We start from the raw sequence: 18014 nt of genomic DNA, 5'->3' as shown, positions 1-18014 counted from the left end.
AAGTGAAACAGAAATGCTAAAGATGACATAAATGACTATACATATAAGCAGAAAACATAAAGGGAAATATTGATAGATTTAACTTATACATTTCAAGACATTAAAAACACTCTAAAAGGAAAGGCAAACATGACATACAAAATTATTCACAATGTATAAGAAAAGGTGAATATATTTAGTATAAAAATCTTATAGAACTATAAGAAAAAAGATAAATGTCTGGCTAAGATACAGGCAAAAGTGTGAAAAGGAAATTTCCAATAATAAAAAAGTAAAATTCAATTTTATGTAACCACTGAAGATTTTTAAAATAAATGCTATTCTGAGAGAATTGGCCCTCTCGAATTATGTCGCTGTAACTTAGTATCTTTTTGGAGAGCAATTTCAAAATGTGCTTTAAAACTATAAACTGTGTATAGTTTTGGCCCAGAAACTACTTATAAAACTATATTTTAAGGAAATTATCATTGTTAGGTATAGAAAATACATGTAGAAGAACATTCATTAAAATATGTTTAAAATTACGAAAACTGAAACAGTCTGTATTTCCTGGAAGGGAGGGTTGATTAAATAAAACATTTTGCAGAAATACAATGAAATGTCATTCGGGAAAGATGTAAGAATGAATGTTTAATATTCTGAAAATATATTTACAATATAATTGTTTTAAATGGTAACAAAAAATATTGTCCCATTTCCCACACAGAGGACTACAGAATACACACTAAAATGTAGACGTGGCTATTTCTGGATGGTAGAATTATGATGGTAGAATAATGAAAATGTCTTCTCTCCTTTTGGTTTGTCCCAATTTCTTTAAGTAACATCTTATTTCTATTTTCAATAACTTACTTTTTAAAGTTGTGACATAGTTCAAATATATAGAAGAGTATTTAAAGGACAATATAATAGACATCTCAGCACTGGAAGTCAAAGTGCCAGGTCTTAATAACATTTTACTGTGTCAGTTTCAAAGGTCGTGTTTTGTCTTGTCTTGTCTTCACTTTCCTTTCTCCCCCCCCTTTTGTTATTTTTCAGAATGAAATAAGATTTGTACTTCAAACCACAAGGAAATAAGAAGGTCAGGAGTTACCCTCCTACCTTAAATGACTTGAAAAAATTAAGTGATAGGAAACAAGCACGTTCTGATATGGGACAAAAGGCTGTGAGCATTGGGACCCTAGAATCACCTCTAAGTTCTGCCTAGAGGTTAATTATTGATCTTTAGTACGGATAGCTTTGATGTCTTTCTCCCTTGGATGCCCTTCTTTGGTCTCATTTCTAGTTTTTCCTCTCCATCTCCACCATCCGAAATTTGTCATCAGTTCACACAGGTTTTTACGTTTTTACTGTGCATATCCATTTAGTACTATATGGTACTTTTATATGTGACTTAAAATTTTATACAAACGGTATCAGATATGAGTGCGTCAGGTACAGCATTGTAAACAGCATTGCATTTCTCCCTACCCACCCACTCCCCTGCCTATTGTTCACATGATGGCCCATTGCTATGAAACCACTAGCAAAGAAAGAGGTTTTGTAGTTGTACTTGTTAGCATTTTTGGAGCACATTTTCTGTTTAATAAGATGAACACAAGCCAAGATTTCAGGGAAGCAATAACCAAGAAATTTCTCTTCATCTTGGAAGTTTATTACAAATCCACAGAACAGTCTAGAATGTATAGAGTCAGAGAACAAGATCAAGAAAAATGGCTTAATAGCAAAAATTAGGACCAGTTATCACATCCAGCCTCCCCTCTTAAGCTGTTTGAGAACTTTGTGGGGGAGAAGAAGAGTATACCACATTCTAGACTCTTGGTCCCATGGAACAAAACAAACTTTTCTGGTTTGCCAAGGCTTACAATCATTTCCCATCCACTATGCAAATTCCTTGCTTTTGTTTATTGCTTTCCTTCTGCATTTATTGTTAAAGATTACTCTTTAAATAATAAAAGACTAGGATAAGATGGGGGGAAGAAATGGTATCATACTATACATGTATATATATTTTGCTCTATACTATGTGTCTATGATTTTTTTCAGATTAATCTGTGGAATTCTGGTTTATTTTTTTTAGCTGATACATACTGTTCTATTGTATGAATCTGTGATAATTGACTCATCTACCTGTTTTGATGAACACTTAATTCATGTTTCATACAGTAAGTGGATATTATTTTTAAAAAGTCATAGAAATTATTAAGATTATGGAGCAGTGGTGAAAAATATTACATGGTGGATTCAAAAAATATATTTGGCTGTAATATCTTATAGAAATTACCTGATTTTTCCATGAAAAAGCAAATACCTATAGATATATTCTCCTTTGGAGATGAGCTCTGTTGAAACTCATAGTAACTTAAAATTTTTCAACTTTAATTTAAAAAAACCCTTTATATCTGAAATACTAAACAGAATTTAAAAGAGAAAACAAAAACCCATTTTAAACTGTTATAGAAATTTCCCAGGAAATCACACATCTGGCAAAAAGAAACAGTTTAAGCCTTTTTTAAAGGTCAACTGAATTTTAATGTACAATTCACCACCAAGTTGACATAGAGCCACTTATTTTCCTGAATGCAAAAATAGGACTAATGCTCAGTCCTCTATCCTAGGGGCCTGGTATGTAAGGGAGAGCCAGGAAATATTTATTGAATAAATTGATACTGAATATATTGATTTCTGGCTAAAAAAAAAAGTCCAGGATAGGGCATGTTGGGGTAAAATGTGGAAATAAGGAGTGTGTTTTGTAATAAGGGGTGTGGGCAGAATGCATATTTTAAATTTGTATTTTTCTAAAAATCTGAAACATAGGATTATGGTAGATTAAAATGGATTCTTGTCTGCCTTGCTGGCCATTTTATTCAATACCTGCTAGATGAAATTAAAGCTCTAATAAGGAAGTATCAGGTGACAGTATATTGACATAAAAATCAACCCTCCCTTAGGAAAGTATAGGTATGTATATATACATATCACTATATACTATATTAGGCCATCTTTTTATTAGAAATTTCAAAAACTGGTGTTATATTAATTCTTTAAAAATGAATAGTTTTGATTTTATCATTAATTATTTCTTTGCTGTTTCCATTTATTCTTATCTTCCTCAATATACACTCATATATCTTAGCTATAGCCCAGGTCACAATTCTTGGCAGTTAATGCACAGTGAGCCTCTCTGAAGTATCTTTTATCTTCTGTTAAAATAGTAACTCAAATGGAGAGGTAATTTTGAAAGGAAATAAAGCATGTCTAATTAACTGTATAGATGGAGCTACTCTTTCAAATGTATTGATTAAAATTTGCTAGAGACAAATTTGTGAAGACATGGCATTATGTTCTGTGCATTTAATTTTCATTTATTTGTTTGCTCCATAATATCTTTGAATGCGTAAAATGGGGCAAATTATGTCATAGCTGTACTGACTGCTTGGTAGTCCTGAGCCCTGGATTCTAACCAATAGCACCACAAACAGTAAACAGTTTGGTGCACTGGTTAAGAATGCGGGCTCTGAAGAAGGAGCCCCTAGGACTTACATTTAGCTGCATGCCCCTGAGCATGGTATGCAACTGCTTTGAACTTTCTTTTGCTCATTCATAAATAGGGGTGAAAATAACACCCAAGATTTTTTTTAAGATTTTATTTATTTATTTATTTATTTGACAGAAAGACACAGACACAGAGAGCACAAGCAAGGGGAGCAGGAGAGGGAGAGGGAGAAGCAGACTCCCTGCTGAGCAGGGGGCTTCATCCCAGGACCTTGGGATCATGACCTGAGCTGAAGGCAGACTCTTAACTGACTGAGACACCCAGGCACCCCTCACAATTAGGATTGTTAAGAGGGTGATGTGGTACAACATGTGTACAGCTCAATGGCCAGCACATGGAGAGGGCACAGTAATTCAAGATGATGACGAAGTTGATAATGATGGGTATGTTGGGCAAGCGCTACACTCTCTTTGACTCTTTGAGTGTCTGCTTCCTTGACTGTAAAATGCAAGGTTGGACCAGGTTCTCTTTAAGAGCAAATGAATTGTGTTTGGGTCCCTAGAGGTCACTTCTAGCAGAAAACATTAGTACCTCCATTGCTTTAGAGTAAACTATGCATCCTGGGAGGTCTTTAAGTGCAAATACACAAAAAAGAGCAATTCTGGTTTTGAGATGTTTCGCAGGTTAATTTTCCATTGTGTTTGCAGTACCCATCTATGACTTATATCAGATTCTAGCAGTATTTTCTTTAATTTAACGTAGTGAAATATAAAATGGTCTTGGTTATAGTTGAAACTGCAAAGTCACCACTGAAGGAATAGGTAATTATATTTTTTCCCACTTTCAAAAATTTAAGGTCCCATTACACATTCGTAATGGGAAATATATTACTACTTGATATGTTACTCATAGTATTTACTGAGTGTGTCACGACTTTAACACCTAAAAAATAGAACTATTTATTTTTGAAAACCATTTTTAAAATATATTCCTCAAAGATCATATTTGATGACCTGTTGTTTTTCTATACTCTCATTAAAAATTATTCTCGGGACGCCTGGGTGGCTCAGTTGGTTAAGTGGCTGCCTTTGGCTCAGGTCACAATCCCAGCATCCTGGGATAGAGTCCCACATCAGGCTCCTTGCTCAGCACGGAGCCTGCTTCTCTCTCTGCCTCTGCCTGCCACTCTGTCTGCCTGTGTGCTCTCTATCTCTCTCTCCCCCTCTCTGACAAGTAAATAAATAAATAATCTTAAAAAAAATTATTCTCTTTATGTCCTTCTCATTATAGTATTTGGGGCACAGTTTTGTTTTAGACTATTGCTTTTATGTGTTTGTTTTTGCTTGACATTTTGGGTTTCAGGGCTTCATCTGTTCTGAGTTTGAAATTTATTCTCAGAGTTGATTTCACATATTGATAGCTTGAACTCAGTTTATGTCTCTGGGGGAAAGTGCACACAAACCTGCTAAATTGCTTGCAAGTTTTCCCTCATCTGTTCTGTTATCATTTAGAGCTTCCATAGCCTGTTATATTTTCAAAGTATTTTAGCACTGTTTTAATTTGTGTGATGCCTGTGAAATGAGAATGCCATAAATACCCCCAAAGTAGGTTAGTTTATAAAGGATCAGTAAACATCTTTATTTTCAAGGGAAAATAAAGGTCCAAACTAAACACCAGAAATAACAGGTAAATATATTTAAATAAATGCAGTATGAAAACAAATCTAAAGGAAGTGTTCCTTGCAGCAGAGGAAGGGAGAGGCTAATCACAAATGTTATTTTTTTTAAATGCCCTAATAGGGTCCTTTTAAACAGTACCTTTTTGAATGTATTATGTTACTTATAGCACAATGCACAAATCTTATATTTGCACAGCTCAATTAATTCTGACAAATATCATACACCTTGCACAGGATCATAACTGCCTCGGTACATGTCTATCTCTCTCCTGGCTCGTTCTACAACAGTATAAGCTCTCTTGAGGCTTGGGGTGGAGCCAAGCTCACTGGCTTCTCTGTGCCCCCATAGAGCCGGGTAGGTGCTCAATCAATAGTGAATGAATTAATAAATAAATAAGCATTCATTAATAGGACACCCTATTAAACTGCCTGGCTGCTTTTCTTAGTGTATCAGACCTGGCAAGAGATGATAATGTTAAAAGTAGTCAATAGCCCTAGCTGTCTCAGCCCGAAGGGTTGGGAGGTAATCCAGCAGTCACGTCTCTTTTTCAGTGTAGTTCTGAACTCCTCAGAAAGAGAGAGTCAGGAGAAAAAAATGCAATGTCCTGGAGCAGACTGGTCCAGGAAACAAAAGTCTGCTTCAAGTATTTGGTTCTCATAGTTGGAAGCAGAGAAGCGTCAAAAATCTAATCAGTACCTAGTAGTTGACTGGCTGGACCTGTGCAAGGGTGCTGAGGAAGGGTGCACTGGTGGCTTTGGAAGGGTGGCTCAGTGGGTTAAGCTTCTACCTTCAGCTCAGGTCATGATCTCAGAGTCCTAGGATCGAGCCCTGCATCGGAACTGGCATCTCTGCTAAGCAGGGAGCCCACTCCCCACCCCCTTCTCTCTGCCTGCCTCTATGCCTGCTTGTGATCTCTTTCTCTAAACAAAATCTTTTTTAAAAGGAAAAAAAAATCCCTCCTGAAAGTAAGGTCCTGCATTATTTAGCCTCTCAGTACAGTCTCTCAGAGAGCAACCATTGATTTAGAATACATGTGTCTGCTATTGGGGACCACATTGTTACCTAGGATAAGTGTATTACAATGTCTTATTTTAGTAAAATGTCAAGGGAGAAAAGTGGAAAAAAGGGAAAAAGCATATAGCATACCTATGGGAAGAAATTTGTCATGTATGTATGTGCTCAGAGAAGCCACAGTAGGCTAACTGCCATAATAAAAAGATTTGACTTTAGCTACTTAGCTATACAAGTTGTAGTGTTTGCTCATGCACTGGTTAAATGAGTGTTCTTGGTCTCATGGCTCTCTTGGACACCTTTTCTGCAAGTGGCAACTCAGAAACCCAGGCCCTTTCCCCCTTGGAGTCCTTCTAGCTCCTGGGGCTGAGCCCCTTTCCAGACATTCTGCATCCAGCCAATAGGTGAGGGGAAAGAAGGAGGTAGAGGATAATAAAATGACATGCATATGTCCACTCACATATCTTTGGCCAGAATTTAGTTACTTAGTTGCACCCAACTGCAGAGTAAGCTGGGATATGCTGTGTGCCCAGGAAAAAAAGGAACTAGTGGTGAAAGGCTATGTTTATTATTTGTTTTGTTTTGTTTTATTTTGCCACAGGGCTGGCTCTGTCTTTTCGCTTCCTATCAACTGTTAGGTTTGTTTTTATTTGCTTGTTTGTACATTAGGACCACCTTCGCCCATTTCCCCCACTCTCCACTTCTGGCCTCTGGCAACCACCCATCCATTCTCTGCTTCTATAAGTTCAGTTTTTCTAGTTTCCACATATGAGATCATACAGTATTAGTCTTTCTCCAACTTATCTCACTTAGCATGATGTCTTCAAGGTCCATCCATGTTATTGCAAATGGCAAACTTTCCTTCTTTTTTATGGCTAAATAACATTCCGTTGTGTTTACATACCACATCTTCCTTATCCATTCATCCATTGTGGACCCTTTGTTTGTTTCCATGCCTTGGCCATTATAAATAATGCTTCAGTGGACATGCAGGTACAGATAGCTCTTTGAGATAGGGATTTTAATTCTTTTGCATATTTATTCTGAAGTGGGATTGCTGGATCATATGGTAGTTCTATTTTTAATTTTTTGAGGAATCACCATACTGTTTTCCATAATGGCTGCACCAATTTAAATTCCTACCGACAGTGCACATGAGTTCCCTTTCCTCTACACCCTTGCCAACACTTGCTCTTTCTTGTCTTTTTTTCTGAAAGCCATTCTGACAGGATTTGATTTCCATCTCCCCAATGATTACTGATATTGAGTACCTTTTTATGACCTATTGGCTGTGTGCATGCTTTCTTGGGAATAATGTCTATTCAGGTTCTCTGCCTATTTTGTGTGTGTATGTGTGTGTGTGTGTATTACATATAAATGCATATATATATATATATATATAGAATTGGTTTTTTAAAAAGGCTTATTTTAAAAGGCTTATTTAGAGAGGTGGGGGGAGGGCAGGGGAAGAAGGAAAGAGAGTCTCAAGCAGATTCCACAACGCTGAGATCATGACCTGAGCTGAAACCAAGAATTGGCTGCCCAAATGACTATACCACCCAAATACCTCTCCAACTGCTTTTAAATTTTAAAAAATCCAATTCTCTGAAGCAAATGTCTTCTGTTTGACAGTAGCTAGAACTTTTACTTTAAGAAGAAGCTATAGCAAGTATTGGGCCAGACCAAAGAAGCCGGTTGGGGTTTCAGGGTGGATAAGAATGACTTGGGTTGGGTTTGGGTTGCCAATATGTGAGTTTGTGCTCCAAATAACAAAAAAGCTGTGCAAAGGATAGAAACAACACCAGATGTGGATGGTTGGACACAATATTCTGTACATCCCTTGTAGAAGTTATCCAAGAGGTGATGGTCCTAGTGACACTCTTAGATGGAGATCTACCCAAGGCTGGAAAAGCATTAGGATGTCAGCTTGTTCCTGGCCATTCTCAGCCAGATCAGTGCCCAGTAAAAGCTTAGATGTCTAAGTTCTGGCCATGAAAATTCTTTCTGTGCCAGAACTAGAATAATCTCCCTTACCTAGGAGTAAGCATCAGGGCCATCAATGCCTGTACTAAGATTCCTCATGGATAGTTCTAACTGTACCCTATCACATGTGAGAAGTCATTTTCCTAACTCTAGAGACTATGTGGGGGGGGGTGTCTAAAAATGCTTTACTAATGGGGAGAGAACTTCTAGCTGACAAGATAAACTCATAGGCTTTACTGTATCTTTATTAGCCATCAAAGTGATTCATTAAATCTTTTCCTTCATCACGAGCAGTGAGTAAGCACTGGGTAAGCACCTTTTTTAGCATTAAGTAATGTGCAAAAGCAAACAAGTATAGAATTCAATATGAATATGCAGCCACAGCAGTATTACTTGAGAAAATACCTCTTTAGAAATGTTTTCTATCTTCAAGTAAATAATTTCTTACATTTCTTTCATGTTAGCAATGTCATGCAAATTACAAAATGGTTGGTTTGATTAGTTAAGTTAATGTATCAAGCTGAAAAGAAAACTGAAATCATGCATTTTGTCAGGTTTTCTTCTGGTACAGAGAAAATAAATCAGCATATCAAGAGGAAAAATAACCACCTGAAGATCTTTGTTGCCTCCTCTTTGTTTCTATAGAACCAGACATCCTTAGCCCCCGTCCTAAAGAACTCATCATATTATCTATATCCCAGCTGCACGCAACATGAGCTTCTATCCTAATGTCATCTGCTAATACAGTTGTTTTTTCAGCTAGGTTTCAAGGGCTTTAGGAGGCTGTTGGCTCTGTGTCTAATTCGTCTATCTTTAGTGTATGATAAAGTAATAATCCTTAAGTGAATACATAAGGAAAAACTTTAGGAAAAGGATAACTGATAACTAAAGTTACAGATAGCGAAGGCTTTTACATACCTACTTATAAGGATTTCCTTTTTGAAATGTTTTCATGTAGACATTTTTTTTTAAGGGGCAATTTTTAAGAAGTTGCCTTCAAATCCATGTATGCCATGCAATCAGTCTCTTGTAATTATCAACTAAGGACTCTGAATATGACATTTTCACATTCAGAGACACAGTAGAGATTCCTTTCATAAATGATATGTTATTCTCTCTACCAGGTAAAGGTAGAGAGTGGTAATGGTAAGTCATGGTAAAAGTGATCTTGAAAGAACCACGTAAACACTTTGCCCCATGATTTTGTCACTATAGTTGAAGTAGATTTATAGATTCCCCGTTCATCTGTGTGCTTTGACTATAGGACAGTAATCAGAAAAAGACTTTCAATGGGGAAATTCACAAGAATGGGCAGTTCATTTACTATTGGTGTCTCAAGTACATTACCAAGCAAGATTTTTCTTTTCCTTTTTTTTTTTTAATGGCCCAAACTGTTTTTCTCACAATTTTATGTCCATTTTGGCTGGCAATGAAAACTTTCATAGACATCAAAGACAACATAGAATGGGTCTAATGAGATTCTACTGGATCTTTAACCTGGAGTTTTTATTTCCAAAGAGTCCAAAGTAGTATTCCACTTCAAATCTGAATCAGAAATAGGCTAGATGGAATTGTGTCATGAAATGAAGATGATTTTTTTTTTTTCCAAAAGAGAAGCTTCTTATTCGGTTCTGTAAGAGTTGCCATTTAATGCCGGGGGTTCACGCCAGGCTGCAGTTATGTTTAGAGCTGAAAAGATGGTCTGTAATGTTAGCAACTGTGTTGTATCTATTGTGAGGGTTTTTCATCTAACCTCTTTAAACATTGAAATAAAAGTGATTATTACCTTATCCATTTATTAGGATTACAGTGACATCTTGTGGCATATCATTTTTCCCTTTTAAAACTTTCCCAGGTAAATCTCTAATACTGTAGTTCTTGTTAAAGAATTTTGGCACTATGAATGTAATTTATACTGGTGAAAAAAAATTCAGGGGCACCTGGGTGGCTCAGTGGGTTGAGCCGCTGCCTTCGGCTCGGGTCATGATCTCCGGGTCCTGGGATCGAGTCCCGCATGAGGCTCTCTGCTCAGCAGGGAGCCTGTTTCCCTTCCTCTCTCTCTGCCTGCCTCTCTGCCTGCTTGTGATCTCTCTCTGTCAAATAAATAAAAATCTTTAAAAAAAAAAAAAAAAAGAAAAAAAAAAAATTCAGAAACTGCTACTGGAAGTAGAAGCCAATGAACAAAATACATTTCACTTCATTTAAGTAAATATTTTTGAATAATTTCAATTGGAAAGATAGCATATTTCAAAGATCAAGATCTAACATTTATTTTAAACTTTCTTCCACTGGTATCATTATGACATAGGAAACACCCTATAAATTGCTTTCAGTGTAATCCATGTAAAGACAATGAAATTAAAAAGCTAAAGTCTGCTGCTAAGGAAGTATTGTGTGATCATAGCTTCTGCAAATTGTTAGACCAGCTAATTAAAACAACCTTATTGGAGAAAAGATTCTTATTGAACGAGAAAAAAATTTTGCAGGGCAAAATGAAACCTTCGCAATTTAAACCTGATCGTTATCTGCCTCTTCATGGACTGCCTCTATCTAATGAGCATGAACAGTATGTAAAGTGAGAATGTTATTAAGCCACATTAAGAAATGTAATTTTTTTAAAAGACAAACTGGATTCAACATTCCCAGCCCTTCCCCTGCCCTCATCACACAGACATGTTTTAGTTATTGATGTTCACCTCTATGTGACGAAGACCAGAAACCATCTTCTTTCAGCTATTTTTTTAATGACCAAGTTTAGTTCACTTTAGGTACTGCAGAGTCATTTTGCGGAGAGCAATTGCCATTTGCAGGAAGCTTGTGAATATTTGCTTTTCTACTTCGTGCTTTTCTCCCTCACTTATTCCCTCCCCTCTTTGAATTTGAACTTCTACATAACTCTTCTAATAGTCGATGAAGGCACTCTTTTGGAAATTATAGGTGGCACCATTTCCACCTGCTATGTACTTTAATAAATGGGATTCCTTCACAAGTGGCGATGTGAATATTTTACCCAATTCAAGACATAACTTGTAAGACACTCCTTTGTTTTATGTACTAATAAGGAAGAAAAAAAATCACTCAGTTAAACTGTGCACATTGACTAGAGTAAGTGTTTATTTTAAACTCATTCAAAACATTAAATATGTCTTTTAACTTATTTAAATAAATTTTATTGTGTATCATAATTATGTACATTTTTAAATGAAAATATGAAAAATCAATGCAAAGCAAAGCAAAATACAATGTTTCTACAACACAAAGTCCAAATCCAAGTCACTTCCCGCTCAGTGCTTGATGTCTGCTCTGCCCACACCGTTGTCCTCCATGACCCTAAGAGCACTGGTGACACAGTCATGCCCAGCCTGCAGTTTCTGTCTCTAGAACTTTTTTCTAAGCTGTTGACAACTATTCTACAAATTTCAAAACTGGCGCTTTATCTTACAAGAAAAAAAATCAATGAAAGGTTTTTAGACAATAATTGGGATTTACGATGCTTCCTCAAATAGTCATTATGATTTGTTCTCAAATAGTTTGCTGACTGAAAAGCCAAGGGATTACAGTTAGATGATCGTCATGCAACAAGATTACTACATGCACAATCAATGCCATCTATGTCATGACTGCCACCTTTACGGACCATTGTGAGACACTATCGATCATTCCATTTTTGTGTCTGTTGAAATGTGAGAAATTATGTGCCTCAGAAGATCTGCAATATGAGATTGCTAATGTTAATAGCTAGCCTTCCATGAGTGACTAATATGTGTCAAATTATATTCCTTATGCATAGTATATCATTTAATCCTTAATACAACCCTGTGAAGTAGATGTTATTATTTGTAAGTATAGATTATACAACTTGTTCCAAAGACAGATATCTAGTAAGTGGCAGATTTGGTGTTTAAAGTTGGTTCCCTCCTATATCACAGCCTGTGTTTCTTCCATAGCTATCTGGTTGTAAATATTTAAGCAGAAAACACCGGGGGGGGGTCACTCAATCATACAGAAAATGATAATCTCTCCATCAGCAATTTTCTTTGAGTAACAGACAGAGCAAAGAGCAATTGTGTGAACAAATGTCAGATTTATGTATCCATGAATTATCACAAAACTTTCAGAAAAAGAAAGATGAAACATTGTCTCCTATTTGAGGAAGAGAAAAAAAAAACTGCTACATCAGCTGGAAGCTGTGATGACTGCTGAAGAAACATTTTCTGGAACATGCCATATGTCACACACAACCACTTTATCTCTCCCCGGTTAAACAAAAAACTCTGCAATTTTCAGATAGAGGAAAAGTTCATCTATACTTAATGTATAATAAAGAGTGTATCTGGACTAAGGATAGTACATGTTTTATCTGCACTGGTATTATTTGTATTAATTAAACATCCTTTTCAAAAATATATGGATCTTTGTCTCACCAAAATCAGAAGCCGGTATGAACAGGATGCACTGTTAGCTCTTAGCTTATTAATGTTAAACCATCTTCTATACACTGAACCAAAGTAATGAACAGAAAATACACAAACTGACTCTTCTGTGGAAATCTCTCTCCTTGTCTTCATGAGACACAGATTTTTTTTCCATAAGCTATTTTTATGTGCATGTCGAGGCTTCAACATTCCTTCAAGAATAACTTTGTTGGCAGACATGAAACAAAGCGGCTGGGCTAAGTATCATATTCTCCATGTTTGCACTCAGAAGAAAGCACAGGAAAAGAGCTCCTTGACATTGGTCTTGGCAATAATTTTTTGGCTGTGACACCACAAAAACACAGGCAGCAAAAGCAAAAATGACATGTGGGACTACACCAAATTAAAAAGCTTTAGCACAGCAAAGGAAATCATCAACGAAATGAAAAGGCAACCTACAAAATGGGAGAAAATACATGCAAATCACATATATGATAAATGGTTAATATCTAAAATATCTCCAAAGGAAACAAAATTTAGTATCTTGAAGAAATATCTTTTCCCATGTTTGTTGCAACATTATTCATAATAACCAAGATATGGAAATAATCTAAGTATCAATTGATGCATGAATAAAGAAAATGTAATATATATATATATATTCCTTTGTGATATATGTACCTATACATATATACACAAATAGACAAAAGAATATTATTCAGCCATAAAAAGGAAATCCTGCCATTTGCAACAGCATGGATGAATGCACAGGACCCTATGACTGAGTGAAATAACCCAAATAAAGACAGACAAAGATTGTATGATCTCTTTCATAATGTGGAATCTTAAAAAAAAAAAAAAAGCATGGTGACTGTAGTTAAGAATACTATATTTTATGCTTGAAATTTGCTAAGAGAATAAATCTTCTCAACACACACACACAGAAAGGTAAGATATCATGGATGCATTTTTGGTAATCATTTCATACTGTATATGTATATTAAATCTCATCGTACACTTGAAATATATACAATTTTGTCAATTATACCTCAGGAAAGCTAGAAAGATTCAAAATAAAAGCAAAAGATATATAATTTTATTGATTTCTTCCCAAAGTATATATTCAAGAGAAAGAAATTCCCATAAGCTGTGTATAATGTGTGTGTGCGTGTGTGTGTGATCAACTACACTTTTTAAAGGAAATGGAATTGAACTATGTGATGTTAACCTTTTTAGTAGAACAGAAGATATTAAAGAAATTATAAACAAAGTATTCTATTTTTATGCATTCCACAAACATGCTAATAACAACGCAGAATCCATTTTAATTTAAGGGACATCTAAATTGTATTGAAATATTTTAAGGTAAACATCATGGATGATAGAGTTTAATCTTATATCAGCTAGTAAAAATTGCATTTGGGGTGTTATAAAATTCATATGCTTGTCTAATGTTTACTCTTCCTTACAGGTTAACTCCTTTAGCTGACTGATGGACATACAGATACAGCAATATATGTAACGCTTAACTAGTAGTGATACGGTAATGAAGAATATCACAAACTCTGAGTAACAATACTGAATCAACATCAGTTAGCCCAATCTGCGTACATTATAAATGAAAACAAGAACACTGTTCTACAATAACCTCAGCTTTATGAAAAAACTATAAGTCTTCTGAAAATATAAGCTGTAAGTGATTCAGTGTTAAGTATTTGTCCTCGGGTATTCATAAATTTTTTTGTGCACATTGCTTATAAATATCTCTATATTTTTAAAGAATATATTTCAAGTGTTCTAATATGCAAAGGAGTCTGCATTTTTCCATAGTATATACATGAAAAAAGAAACTTTAGAATAAAACCATTTTTCTTTTTTTCTGTAAGGGCACTGCATTTTTAATGTAGACTCAAATCTCTCCAAGTTGTGTGAGTATTATACAGCTTCTCTGTTTCTACGTGTAAAAGTACCAAACATGCAAACCTTATGTTACGATGAGTTCTGATACTGAGTCCATGTGCCAGTAGCAATCACAACACCTGGGAGTTTGTGAGAAATGCAGAATTTCAGGTCCCACCCCAGACCTACTAAACGAGAATCTGCATTTTGAATAAGATCACCAGGTAACTCCCTTACACACAGAGTTTAAGAAGCTCTGATACTTTAGGATACTTTATTGCTTGGTCTAATTTTCTATAAATTAACCATATTGAAACAACTACTATATAAGTCAGCATTCCATGTGTATCCTTTATTTTTGTGACATTTAAGATTTAGCATGTAACAAGCTCACCAAGGGAACTTGTTTTTAACAAGATTTTCAAGTTTTTTCCCAGAGCTTAGAATTCAGTAGGTCTGGGGTCAAGTCTGGTTTCCCCCAAACAGCCACTCCCCTGAACAGAATTAAAGTAGTGATAATATCAATTGTTGTTGATGGCTCCAAATCATAGCAAAATACCTAACACCCAGGATAGTCACATGCAAATTGTTTCTGTTAAGTTCTGAAAATGTTTCAAACTCTTTCTGCAACTATTAATCATAGAATCAAAAATATGCCAAATGGGCCTGGTTTTGATCATCATGGAAACTGCTGAAATCATTCCCCCTTAGCTCCTCCTCCCACACATACCTTGGCCCCAAGGAATATCATTATCTCAGCCAAAGGATGACTAAGTCATTCACTGGAGACCTTAAGAAGGGGCAGTGACCCTGCTGGAATCAACTACTTCCTGTCCTAGGAAAAAAGATGAATATAGTCTCCAAAATACTCAATATATTCTCTAGGGGATCCAAACACAAATGCATCCTAGAGCCATCAGGTGACCAATGGGAGAAACCAGGACTGTGATACCCTAATTACATTCAAGTTCAAAACATAAAAACCTTCCACAAGGACAAATAAGAACATATCCGAGGGCAGCATTCAGCCCCTGTCATGTCAGTTTACAGTATCTGCACTAGCGTGATTTTTCTCATTAATTTTCTGGTGACCTATGGAAGGACATATTTTTATTATTAATTTGCTCATATGGCTTATTTGGGGACTCTCGGGAACTTTGTTATAATTTGGATTTTACTTGGAGCACCAAAACATGGTGATATACCAGGTTTCTAATCTATATCAGGCTGCTGAAGCGCAGTGGGTTTTTAAAGACATAGTAAATAAGCTATATAAGCTAGGGGTTTGCATAGTCCTGTTTTTTTCTATCAAGTTTGATCATAGAGCCTACAGAAGATGTTCAGTTTACATTCTTTTATACCACACTATATACCGTCTTCAGAGAAATAATTCTATTTTGGGGGACTGCTTGTCTTCATCTGACTTGTTATTGCTTTCTCACGGTAAGTGTAATACTGCTAATTGACTTCACTGCTTTTCTTCTGTATGATTATGAAAGATTTACGATGTCCAAAAACATCACCATTTCCAAAGTTTGCCTAGAAGTATCCTTCTAGTACAACTTGTGAAATGAAAACAGAGTTGTTCACATGATCAATATGTACTTTTATTTTAAATACCAGCACAACAGACACAGTGACACCATGGGACTATTACCTCAATGATACTGATAACATTCCTTGACAAGTTGGCTTATAATTTACATACATTGTTTTATCTGGAACTATTTTTAAATATTATCATAAGATATACTGTAAAACACAAATCTTAAATACACCAGTTGCAAACATAACACGTTTAGTTACTATTTTGCATGTGAAATGATTTAAAGTTCCTCAAAATCATGTCCATTTGTGTTCATTGTTTCAGGATGCATGACTCGTCCCATGAACAAGACTGTACCTGCATTGGGGTGGAAGTGAACAAAACAGGGTGTGAACAAAAAAGTGGGATATTTACTTTCCTTCTTACTGACAATTAGCAGTGTTCTAAAAATAAAAATATAAATAATTCTTTTTAGAAAATCACTTGAATATTAGACATGATCTGATAAGTAATGTGGGAAAAAATGCTCTCTCTTTTTTAAAAAAATTATTTCTTTTGGCCTATAAATAAAGTTCCATTCTTATAACAGACTTACCTGTTCTCCTGTTCCTGATAAGAAAGAAAAATGGATGGTCGACAATAACTTGAGGATACAGCACAGCCATCCTACTAATTGCAATCATTCCTACAGTGCAGGGAGAAAGTAATTACATGTCTGTGGATGTGCAGAGACTAATGAGTAATTTCTCCAACACCATTTACATTTAATGCAAAAGCAACAATTTACAGGAAACAAAATTTTAAAGACTCAGAGAAAAAATTATGAAGGTGACAACATTTCTACTGATCTTTAAACACATCACACACACACACACACACACACACACACACACACACAGTTTCCTACCTCCAATCCACCAAAAATACTAGAAAAATTTATTTTGCCTCTTACAAAACTTTTATTCTCAGTTTCAGATCAATATATATGGCTTTACTAAAATGACCTTTGAGCTAAGGAAAGGGGGAGAATTAACAAACACCCCCAAACAAACCCTAAGTTTCTTCATATTTCCAGATCATTATTTCCTTTTGTCTAAAATGAGGATTTTTACATACTTCTAGTAAGTGGCCAGAATGGCAGTGATTAAAGGGAAAAAGCAGCAGTAAGAGAAGCATGATGTTTCCTATGGCTAGGAAAGTGAATTCCCCTGAGATCCTTATTATGGGATAATCATTTTATACTTGCTGCAGGGTGATTCATTATAAGGAAAAGGTCAAGATTAAATTATGTAAGATTTTAGGCTTTCCTGATGCTCAAGACTACTGTGTTTCTATTTCCTCCTGAAAACACTGTTTTAACTGGTGATATCCTTTTAGTGGACAAATTTATGTAGAAGCTTAAAAAAATGATAGGTTCCATTTTGCCAGAGGAAGGAAAAATCCTACTACAATTTGAACATAGCAGTGGAACATGAGATTGAAACACACCCAAAGAAATAAATGGGAAAAAATGTCATTGGAAAAAATCATTCTCATTTAACTGGGGAAGTCAAAACATTCAAAATAATCAAGGACATTTAACATTTTGCTTTGAACACGTGATTTAGGTCAAAATTTTAGAATTATTTATTTAAAATTATTTTACCAGCATTATTCAGTTAAAATTACTCAAAATTATTTATTATGTCTTGTTAATGTGTGTGCTTTTAAAAAGGCAAAACTTTTGACAAAATTAAGAACTAGTTTCCAGGAGGGCTTGGGTGACTCAGTAGGTTAAGTGTCTGCCTTCGCCTCAGGTCACAATCTCAGGGTCCTGGGAACCAGCCCCGTTGGGCTTCCTGCTCAAGAGGGAGTCTGCTTCTCCCTCTCCCTTTGCCCCTCTCCCCCACTTGTGTTCTCTCTCTATCTCAAATAAATAAATAAAATCTTAAAAAAAAAAAAAAAGAACTAGTGTCCACAAGTAATTAGGTAAGAAGAAGAATGTT

The 18014-nt window shown here is 35.5% G+C and overlaps 1 protein-coding gene and 1 long non-coding RNA gene across 6 annotated transcripts in view; one reads left to right on the top strand and one right to left on the bottom strand.

The window, feature by feature from the left end:
* The window catches only part of LOC123394408, a 120343-nt gene extending 103832 nt beyond the window's left edge, over positions 1 to 16511 (top strand). For both annotated transcript variants that reach the window (XR_006609137.1, XR_006609136.1), the window contains 2 exons: positions 14056 to 14276; positions 16354 to 16511. This is a non-coding gene — a long non-coding RNA (uncharacterized LOC123394408). The remainder of the gene's footprint in view (positions 1 to 14055; positions 14277 to 16353) is intronic.
* SERPINI1 (serpin family I member 1) overlaps positions 16069 to 18014 on the bottom strand; it is a 71705-nt gene continuing 69759 nt past the window's right edge. For all 4 annotated transcript variants that reach the window (XM_004756514.3, XM_004756515.3, XM_004756513.3 and 1 more), the window contains 2 exons: positions 16625 to 16714; positions 16069 to 16386 (listed from right to left, as the gene is read on the bottom strand). In XM_004756514.3, coding sequence (XP_004756571.1) covers positions 16310 to 16386; positions 16625 to 16714 — 167 coding nt within the window. In that variant the 3' untranslated portion in view covers positions 16069 to 16309. The remainder of the gene's footprint in view (positions 16387 to 16624; positions 16715 to 18014) is intronic.

This window comes from Mustela putorius, unplaced genomic scaffold, assembly GCF_011764305.1.
Source record: "Mustela putorius furo isolate JIRA1106 unplaced genomic scaffold, ASM1176430v1.1 tig00003834_pilon_pilon_pilon, whole genome shotgun sequence".
NCBI lineage: Eukaryota > Metazoa > Chordata > Mammalia > Carnivora > Mustelidae > Mustela > Mustela putorius.
The sequence above is the reverse complement of the archived record's forward strand: the minus strand, read 5'-3'. Positions and strand labels throughout refer to the sequence as shown.